The 10,471-nt window shown below is 45.7% G+C and overlaps 2 protein-coding genes across 3 annotated transcripts; one reads left to right on the forward strand and one right to left on the reverse strand.

Moving 5' to 3' along the window:
* Positions 1–130: 130 nt before the first annotated feature.
* Positions 131–8,566, reverse strand: LOC144201496 (phospholipid phosphatase-related protein type 4-like). Of its 2 annotated transcripts, XM_077724183.1 has the most exons (12): positions 8,486–8,566; positions 7,464–7,746; positions 6,047–6,232; positions 5,693–5,828; positions 4,958–5,153; positions 4,634–4,691; positions 4,256–4,429; positions 4,030–4,165; positions 3,656–3,881; positions 2,964–3,597; positions 2,737–2,884; positions 131–2,620 (listed from the first exon to the last, which is right to left on the reverse strand). In XM_077724183.1, the coding sequence occupies exons 2-12, from the start codon at positions 7,533–7,535 to the stop codon at positions 1,839–1,841; spliced, it is 2,748 nt and encodes a 915-aa protein (XP_077580309.1). In that variant the 5' UTR covers positions 7,536–7,746; positions 8,486–8,566; the 3' UTR covers positions 131–1,838. The 2 variants fall into 2 exon arrangements, with proteins under 2 accessions (XP_077580309.1, XP_077580308.1); XM_077724182.1 differs by lacking the exon at positions 8,486–8,566 and having other exon boundaries at positions 7,464–7,783.
* Positions 7,797–10,452, forward strand: tyw3 (tRNA-yW synthesizing protein 3 homolog (S. cerevisiae)). Its single transcript, XM_077724187.1, has 6 exons — positions 7,797–8,700; positions 9,097–9,177; positions 9,280–9,378; positions 9,590–9,661; positions 9,734–9,867; positions 10,067–10,452. Exons 1-6 carry the CDS (start codon positions 8,533–8,535, stop codon positions 10,263–10,265), a joined length of 753 nt encoding a protein of 250 aa, XP_077580313.1. The 5' UTR covers positions 7,797–8,532; the 3' UTR covers positions 10,266–10,452.
* Positions 10,453–10,471: the final 19 nt, after the last annotated feature.

Consider the following 10,471-nt stretch of genomic DNA (forward strand, 5'->3'; position numbering starts at 1 on the left):
AAATAGTTCAATACTTAGGGGAAAGTAAAACATTACAAAATTGAATAGAAAGAAAATCTAATTTAGCAACAAATGAATGCGAGGGGAAATATGAGTTTCTATTAAGCAAAGAGAAAACAAAATACACATCGGCTATCAGATTGTAGTTTTTATAAATGATGGGCTTCACAGACAAAATCCAAAGTCCAGGTTTGATATCATTTGATTTGAACAAGAAACAACACCTACTAGATGCACACATGACGTGCACCTTTTAAAAGGCTCCAAAATGGTAAACATAGTCAAAGCTATGGCAGGTTTATCTATGTTTTTGTATATGCACGGCGGTTATTAAGGCAATACTGAAAAAAGATCAGAGGAATAAATAATGCTTCTTTTAACAAAGTCACCCATGAACAAGCGATGCCCATTTTTACACAAATGAAGCAAAAAAATAATACATTTGAACAAAGCTGGATATTTACAAACATTTGCTAAATATCATCTTTACAAAAAAAAGTCAGACCTGTCCAAGTTGACCACTCTACATATTTTTGCACTCTTTTATATACTTTATTTTTAAACATTTTAATTTTTTAAATAAATTTGAATAAACAAAAAAAGAGAAAAGTGCCTGGATTTATTTTAATTTTCTTATATTTATATTTTCTTATATTTTCTTATATATTTAAATATTATTTTTAGCCACGGTTTGTACTTTTGTCTTAAGATATTATTGATCAAATTCACAATCAAGTCTACATTTGAATTTAGTGCAAAGTTACACACGTGTTTCTTTACCTTAAGAGTTATAAAAAAAACATTTAAAAATGTAAACAATTTAAAAAATCTTAGATTAAATGTGATGTTATCCTTACTATCAATATTGAACTGGCTATCTTGGCTTGTACTATTTACAGGCATTTATTGATCCACGACACAAAAACAACTCATTGACATTCACCAGTCTAAAATGATTGGACGGAAAATTCCATTTCGGCCGTCAATGGCACAAAAGCATGACCATTCACGGACCATTCTCCCAGTTTAAAAGAGTTAAGAACACTATATTATAATAATAATAATAAGAATAATATGTTGTAAAAACTAAGGTGCCTCCGAAGTATAATAAACTGTAATATTGTGGAATATTGAGGGGGCGGAGCATTTACGCAAGGCCAAAGGAGTTATAAAATCATCCAAATAGTACAGATTATTTGATCTAGGAAACATATCTAATGATTATTTTGATGTAAAAATACTTGAAATATATTTGATGTATACAGCAATTTAAATAGATCATTTGGTCATCTCACTTGGCGTATTAGAAGATAATTATCTCAAAAAATTATATATATATGTATAAATTGCGTAATTTTCAGACTATAAGACAATACTTTCCTCTCCTACTTTGAACTACGGCTTATATGTGGACAAAATAGGGGTTATAGTCTCAAAATTACTTTTTCAATCTTTTCATTCTACTGAATACGCATATACTACACGTGTTATTTCCATGAAGTGCAGTATAAATAAAAGGAAATTGTCCATTTGACTATACTTGGAATTGCAACTGACAATTCATTTTCCATTCTGATAGTCCTCACAAGGGTGGCGGGGGTGCCGGAGCTCGTGAGGAGAAGCGCTTCGGAAAATGAATGAATGAATGAATGAATAATACCTCGAGGGTTGGCGGCCATCGAATCTGCCGATTTTCGTCCCTCTCGTGAAAATGGGACGGGACGTCACCGGCAGCCAATTAAAAAGCGCGGCTAAAGTGGGGCGAGCTGGCCACGGATGGTGAAAATATGGCCCGGAAACAAAGTCTCCACTGGCGGCCAACCACCATTTTTGGATCCTTACGCTTCCTTAAAGGCCAAACCTAGACTTTGAGGGGGCGGGTGCGGCATGACGGGGCGGGGCAAAGTGGGCGGAGGGTGCGAGTGTGGATGCGGGTGTGGGACGGGGCGCCCAAACAGACCTTGCAACTGGCGGTTGTGGTGGAGGGCGGCGGCGGCGGCGGCGGCGGCATTGTCTTGGAAAAAGGGCCCCCCGCTTTGGCTTTTGAAGACGTCGTTGGCGGCGTTGGCCGCGTCGGCGCCGCCCTTCCTCCTCAGCGTGGACTCCCGGCTGGAGGAGGCGGCCGACTGGCCGTCGGAGCTGCCGTCGCTGCCCGCGCTGGCCGTCCCTTCCACGGGGGTCACCCGAATGGTGGTGACCTGCTGCGGGTGGAAATGGAAAGGCGGCGAGAAGACGGCGTTGGGGGTCAGGGGGTTGCACCCGTTGCCGTCCGACAGATTGGGGAGGGACGGGTGGAAAGGGTAGACCAGGTGGGGGCGCTTGCCCTCCGACACCGCTTTGCCCTCGAATGGATCGCCCGTCACGCTCCGCCGGCCGTCCGACGGCGGCGGCGGCGGCGGGGGGTCGCCCCCGAAGACGTCGACGTTGCGGGGAGAGTCGGCGTTGGCGGCGGCGGCGAAAGGCGACTGTCGGAGGGAAGGACGTTTCTCCGTGGGGGTCCAGCGCCAGGAGCCGCTGCCGTCCGTGCTGGGGGGTTTCACCACCGGCTTGTCCGACTCGGGGTGGGCTTCCACGCGGACTATGCCGCCGCCGCCGCCGCCAACACGTTCCACGGATTGGCCTGAGGGACAAAAGAGAGGTCAGAACCGGGCTTGACTTGAATACATCCCCATTCAATTTATTCTAGAATCCTAGAATCTACTGCAATAAGGAAGTCATGATCTTGGTCTCGGCTACCTTCCATGACACCCGTGGTGGAAGCCGGCGGGGACGGGTCTTGGTCCATCAGGGTTCGGTAGCGGATGGAGCCGCTGCAACTGACGGTGCTGCCGCCGTCTTCCGAGCGGGAGTTGAGCAAAGCCGCCGGTTTGGAAAAACCAATCACCTAGAAAAAAAAATCAAAGAAGACGGGTCACCCAGGGTTGGACTCACTGAGAAGAAGCCGAGACCACATCCCAGGTCACCTGCATCAGTCGAGGCTGCCCCCCGGCGCTGAGGGGTCGGCAGGGCAGGGTGCTCTTCTCCGGCACCCTCGCCCACTGGTGCACGGCGGACATGGGGCCGTCGAAAGCCCCGCCGTCTTCCGATTCGCTCTCGTCCTCCTTCACGCCGTAGTTTTCCTCCTCGGGGATGTGAACCAGCTGGGAGGAGCCGGGGCGCGACTGGACCGGCCCCCTGCCCCCGCCGGGGAAGCCGCCGGGTAAGCCGCCGCCGCCCCCGCCGGGGAAGCCGCCGCCCCCGTTCTGGAGCTGCCCGTTTTTATTGGGAACGCAGCCGGCGGCCATCTTGACGTAGGGGACCGGGATGGGGACCGGGATCGGGACGTGGGCGCCGACGTCCTGCCCCCCGGCCGGGGAGAAGCGGCGGAGCTCCGCCTCCGCCGGCTGGCAAGGGTGGCGAGGGCGGGCAATGTCCCTCTGGGGGGACGAGGAAGCCGGCCGGATGCCGTCCATCACCTGCAGGGACAGCTTGCGTTTGTCGTTTTTGTTCTTCCACTGGCTGAGCAGTTGCTTGGAGCGGGCCGAATCCATGGAGGCGTGGACGGAGGCGTGACGGCGCGGGAGGCGACCGCCGTCCGAAGAAGAGCCGCCGTGGTTCCTTTGGAGGGGGGGGAGGGTCGGTGAAAGGGAATCATCGGCCAGCCGGCTGATGTTACCTTGGCAACGTGCTGCTGTTAAAGCTTTTATCGCAAGCGGTCATCGGACTGGGCGGAATCATCATCTCCAAATCGGCGTTGGTGACCTTGAGGTTGGACTGGGAAGGCTCCCGATAGGAGGCGCTGCGCGTCAGGACGGCCCTGGGCCGATCGGGGGACAGGCCGTGCAGAGCGCCCCTCATTCCCATGGCTTCCGCTTGGCTGGCTGTCAACATGTGCTGGGCCGCTAGAGGGCAACATCAAAACAATACTGACAAGTATAAAACAGGCCTATCGAGCATGGCTTTTCATAAAAAGGTCAAAATTAGACCTTTTTTTTTTAATTTTCCATTTAAAAAACTTTGACGGGAACATTGTATTAATCAGTTCTTTACCTTGGTGGCCATTGTTGACCTCGGACTGGCAGACGCTATGGAAAGAAGAGGGCGGAGGCTTCCTCAAGGTAAAAGACAACTTTTGCTTCTTAGACTTGTCTTCTCCGGGACGGAAGCTTCCCACCGCGAAAATTGCCTGAATCCACAAATACGACGTCGGCGGGAAGGTTAGGCAAAAAAAAAACAAAAAAAAAACAGCCGTGGCGTCAAGAAATCCATCCCGTACCAGGTAGGCGGCGACGGCTAAACCCAGCAGCCAACCGCAGTAGACGTCCACGGGGTGGTTCCGGAACTGGATGACCCGGGTTAGTCCGGAGAGGATGGCCAACATGATGAAGGAAAACACCAAGAGAGGCTTCAGTAGCTTGGTGGAATCCGTCAACACTGTGTTTAAATACATCTGAAATACAGTTCCAAACAACGATTAGCATCTGTTCATATTATTGCTATTCAAAAATATATCATTGGTCAACATGTATGATGCTAAAGGAGGGTTATGAGTCATGAAAACTTAGCCGCTAGCCACATCATCTTAAAATGCTAAGGTCAAGCTAACATTACACTACACTATTGGCGAGATTAACGGCGGCGTGCGTGGACTTACCGAGACGTAAACGGCAGCAAAGCCGGCCACAGACGCGTGCTGAGAGGGGAAAGACTTCCTGAAAACAAGGAGGCAAATGTAGTCAATTTAACCCAAAATGTGGACTTTGCATTCATGAAAACTGAGCTTCTAGACACATTATGCTAATTTAACATGATCCTGAAATGGTACTGGCATGGTAATATACATTATCCTGAAATGCTAATGCTTAGATAACATGAAACAGGAATGCTAATACGTCATCCTGCACTACTCATGCTGTCCTGAAAGGGTGACGTTTTTGTTTTGATACACAAAACGTGAGCTCTACAGACAATTATTTACCTCCCGGCAACGATGAGACGGCCATCTTGTCCGGAACAAATATCGTCCAGGATGAAAGTTTCGTCGCAGGTGGATGCGTTGATGTGGCTCAAGTTGGGTTTGCACACGTCCAGCCAGAAGGGGGTGTGCTGTCCGGTGGAAAGTTGAAAAATGTCCGTCATCAGTGCCGTCACGCACAGGCCGAAGATGTGGACGCCTGCCAAAAAGACACACACATTAACCGCACATTACAACTCTTGTTCATCTGTTTACATTTTTTTTTCAGAAAACTAGCAACTGAAAAAAAAGACAACAGTGAGTGGTCATAAAGAACAAATACAAAAGCGGCAGGGCCAGCCAAACAATAAAAGTGGACCATATTGTCGGGGAAAATAGGTTACCCTTAATTCAGTTGTTTTTCCAGCCAATTTGATCAGACGCAGGCGGGAAAAGATTTTTGGGAGGACCTTAAAGGCACCAAATGGTGCTTTCAAAAGAGAAAAGAAGAGAAGAGTAGCAGGTGGACAAGAGTGACTTCCAACTCTGTGTCACATGTGCCAAACTAGACTAAAAAGCCAGATTGAGGAATCAATGAAGCTACACGCAAAAAAAAAAAAAATCTTCAGAGGCTAAATTAAAACAGATGGCGGAAATCACAGGTGGCGTCGCTTTACTACGCCCAGGGCCAAAAACGACAACGTGACTCCTGGGCGAAAATTTGGAGGGAAAAGACTTGTTTTGGCTCGTTTTGCTGACCTGTGAAGCGAACCACTCTGCGGATGTAAGAGTTGAAATTGCAGCCGGCGGCGCCGATGCTGGCCTCCGTGGGACGACGCTCGCCGGGTGGTCTCCTCGAGAGGTAGCAGAACAAGATGGCCTCTCCTATCAGGATCTAAAACATTTAAACAGGAAAACATAGTCAATTGAAAACAAAAAAATGTGTCATATTAAAAGTTACATTTTCTATCATTGCTACATTTGATGTACTCTGGTATTTTTCCCATAATTTAGACGTTTCAATTCATGGCAGTACCACCTGATAATAGCTAACTAGCTAACTAGCTAGCAGATGGCATCTGTAGCATATAAGTAAGTGTGTGTGGTACTCACGGTGGTGGCGGGAATGGCAAAGGCCAAGCTAAAAAGCAGAGGCAGAGGACAAATGTCTTTTTGCGACGTGACGTAGGGCAGCGAAAGACTTTTGTCGTTGCAGCTGTACCCAGAATGCACTGGCTGGAAAAGATCCGTTAGCTCCAGGAAGTACAGACTGATGACAGATAGCGCAAGGATGGGTATCTGACAAAAAAAGACATACGAAAACAGTCAAGTTACAAGAAAATATGAATAAATCAATCATATATTTTCTATCCCAATTAAATGCCAAGTCAAATTGGTTACTTTGGAGAAAAACACCAGCATCTGCACTGGATAGTTTGAAGTTGCAGCACTACTTGATGCATGAAACACGATTGTTATTTTTCACAAAATATTTGAATATCGTAGCGTATTGCAATCCGATATTTCTTTAGCGTATTTTCCCTATTTGGCCGGAGCCGCACGGCTACAAAAATAAACCAGATTGGGTCCTTGGTTGTTGCCTAGCAGCCGTTAGCGGGCGGGTAGGATGATATGACACAGTGAGAAAGAAATGCGGGAACATAGCAACGGACGAGAAAAAGAAGGCAAACTGAAAAAGAGAAAAAAATCTGCCATACAGAGGGAAAAAAAATCCCTACTCTAATTGTTATTTCAACATTTGTAGATGCATGCTGATTCAGCCCAATAATATGTCATTAATCTAAAAAAAAACCACATACATCACTGATTATTTCTATATAAATACAAATGTGTCAAAGGCCTATTTTTGCATGCGAGCCCCAGTCCTTGGATTTTGTGCATCTGCCCACACCATACCAGGGAAAATGTAATAAAAATGTAAATATTTTGATATATCTTTTTGCAATATACCTCTGGATGACATATTTTCGTGTAATGTCTATAAGGACTAATGCAATCAAGCAAGACTTTAAACAAGCTCTCGTGTGGGTGTTATCATGTGACTGAGGTCAACTGAGGTGTTTGATAAGATTTATTCAAATACCTTCACATTTGACCCCCCCCCCCCCCATTTTAAAAGCAATGAGCTACTAAGATATTACAATTTATTTTAGTGTTGAGTTAGGCTAATGGCACGCAAAACTGTCTCCAGGCACCCTGCGATTGGCTAGCCAACTGCCCCCTTTTTCAGTGGGATAGGTTCCAGCACCCCCGCGAACACAAAAAATGAGTTTCCATTCAACTTTCCCAGATTTTTTTCCCCAAAATGTGCATCCCTAATATACACCTATTGACTGAGTCTGATTCGATGGATCGTCTCAATGATTGGAACACGATTGTCATCATTAAATCGAATTGGTAACGAATGAGTGAAGATGAGAACGTGAAGATTCAGCCACCCCCGAGAGAGACGATAGATGATGACAATAACAACAACAAAAATACAAGGGGGAAAAAAATATGCACTCACCTCTACAAAATAAAAACATGGCAGCAGCGTTACGCTGTCCTTTGTCTCCTTTCCAAATTGGAGACGTTCCATCCCGATGTGCTTAGAGACGCTCGGCTCGATCTCCTCCGTCCGTCCGTCCGTCCGTCCGTGCGTCTGTCCTCCAAAAATGCTGTCCTTTTTTTCTCCCCTCCTGCACAATGACTATCTTGTGTTGTGGTGACCTAGAGCTGGCGGCGCTCGGCGCTCCTAAACGCCCGGATTTGGACGCGCGTCCGTCCTTGGCATGACGTCCGAACGCCAACTGTTACCGAAAGACAGGAGAAGGAACGTTGGAAGGAACGACGAGAGGAACGGCGATTGGGCGCTCCAGCGCTCCCCTCCGTGACCAAACATCGGTGTTAGTTAGTCAGCTAGTTAGTTAGTTGGTTGATGGGCTAGCTAACTTGCGGACCAATCGAGCCGCGCGAACGCGCGAGAACGAGCCCACGCACGTTGTTGCGCGTGCGCCCGTGAACCATCTAGAGCACGGCCTGCCTGCCCTATTTGGAAACTCTCCATGTATAGTATACTTTGATAGACGTCCAATCTGCTCGAGGTGGGAGATTCGGCAGCGAAGGAAAATTCGTTCATTTTGGTCAGGGCAAATGTGTTGAAGGGGATTCAAATGCGTCCATTCGTTCGGTGCCAAAATCCCAGTTTAAATGGATTGGACGTTTAGTAGCAATAAACTCATTCCAATTGGACGTCCCTTACTGTCCATGAGGAGAAATCAAATATCAAATTTGCTCTTCCTTTCCAAAATGCAGCCTCCCACCAATTTCGTTTATTCGCTAGCATTCCCTCCCAATTTGTATTTGGACGTCTATCATCGCCAATTGATGGTATGGAGTTAATGTGTGCAATGACCATTCCGCTAGGAATGTCAACGAGCTCCTCAAGAATGTATCTTTTAGGCAATGCAGTAACCCAAACAGAACAACAGATGGCGGTCACGGAGCCTTCTGGACACAGACGAAGAAGAAGAAAAGGGGCTTGTTTACCTTTCGTTTTCGTTGCTTTGCTTGCTTGCTCGTGAAGAAGTTGACAAATGGAGAAGAACTTTGACCAGGGGAAGAAACGGTGCCTGAGCAAAGCCGACCTGAGCAAAAAAGCCAGCGTAGATGAAGATATCGTTCACTTGGTGTCTTTGCTCAATAGCCACAAGGACTATTTCACAACCAGTTCGTGCTCTGGGCGAATTACCGTCATGGATGCGGTGAGCCAGGAAATCTTGGAAATTTTCACACACAAAAAAAAAAATCAATACATATACAACCATCATTTTGCAACGTTTTATCCAACAACAACTCAGATTATAGGGGATGGAAAAGACCATGTTTTTTTGCTTACCCAAGTTATTGATCAATGATGGCAAGGCGCGGAACCCATAGAGCGACTTCATATTTCACTTGCATCAAAGATGTCAACCTAAAAAGTACAAATCCTTTTTCATTATTCTTGAAAAGTCCTTGTCATTGAAATCAACATAGGTCACTTGTTTTGAATTTAAGATCAGCTTCAACTTAACTTTCTGTGAGAATAGCTCCCAAAACAAAGCATACATATGATAAATATTTACATTCATTTTTTTTTTTTTGTCCATCTGTTTAAGGCTCCCGAACGCTGCATTGTGCCAAAGAAAGATCTCAGCTGGCTTTTTGTCTCACACAGAAAATGCAAATTTGAGGATGTGGTGAGTATTTCTTTGGCTCACAAACCTATTCAAAGATGTAAATGTTTAAATATAATCTATATTACAGTTGTACTCTGTTAATGGGATGCTTTTGCTTGACAGACGGCGGCTTTGGACAAGTCTTGTGGGAACGCCGTCCTGAAATTCGAACCTTTTGTGCTCCACGTTCGGTGTCGCAGATTAGACGACGCGCAATTTTTGGTGAGAACAATATGGGCTTGAAAGTTATTTTGATCAGCATGTTCAGATGTAGTTTGTGGTGTATTCATCCTTGTAGTGTACTTACCAAATTTCTCTCTGATCCATGAGTAGTCCGTGACTTTTGGAGTCCTCTCTCCAAGCGCTCTCTGCAGAAATAAAATGTTTTTCTTAAAAAAATATATCATATTTTTCACTTTTCGTGTTTTTTTAGCTTTCGGCCGCTGTCCAATCCGGCTTCAGGAACTCCGGCATCACTTTGGGCAAGACGGGGAAGATCATGATGGTACGGTACAATTCTAAAAACCAGCCATTTGATGCATGTCCTGACCTAAATGAGATTTTTTTTCTGTCATAGGCAGTCCGCTGTACCCATGGTCTGGAAGTTCCACTGAGTAAACAAGGAAGTGTCTTGGTTTCACAAGAATATATCCAATTTTTAATTGAAATCGCTAATGAAAAGATGGAGGAAAACCTGAGACGAATTGAAAGGTCAGTATTGTGCTTCATCACTTTGTCTAGAATGGATGGCCCATTCTGGTCATGATGTCACAACCAGAATTGACCACCATTTTTCCTAAAGCAAAAATAAATTGAGTCCCAAATGAGTTTTCTACACATAAAATTCAATTAGCAAAGTCATTATTTAGTAAGTTGCCATTTCATAGCACCTTTGAAACGTCTTTTCCAGGTTTTACCAGCGTATCCAGACCACCGGGATGACAAACAGACGAGCGGACAGAGAAGAGGGGCTTACGACCGAGGAGCATCGGTCACTAACGCCCGGGCAGAAGAAAAACAAACCTAGCCGTCAAAGCGACTATTGCCAGAGTGGAATGGAGATGGAGGAAGATCTGCATCTATCGCAATGGCTCAACGTTGCTCTTTGAGTCCGAGTCTCTCGGCATATCTGTGAACATTTATTTATTAACAATGACAAAAAGTTCACATTCTTTTTTAATTTACAGTCAGTCATGTAAACAATTTTGTGATTCACCAACGACGCCTATCAAAAAATGTCCACTTGTACTTGCTCTACCTTTTGTTACTTGAAGTAAAAAAACACAAGACGTTGGATTTTCCGAGGGTTTTTTTA

Source organism: Stigmatopora nigra, chromosome 9, assembly GCF_051989575.1.
Source record: "Stigmatopora nigra isolate UIUO_SnigA chromosome 9, RoL_Snig_1.1, whole genome shotgun sequence".
Taxonomy (NCBI): domain Eukaryota; kingdom Metazoa; phylum Chordata; class Actinopteri; order Syngnathiformes; family Syngnathidae; genus Stigmatopora; species Stigmatopora nigra.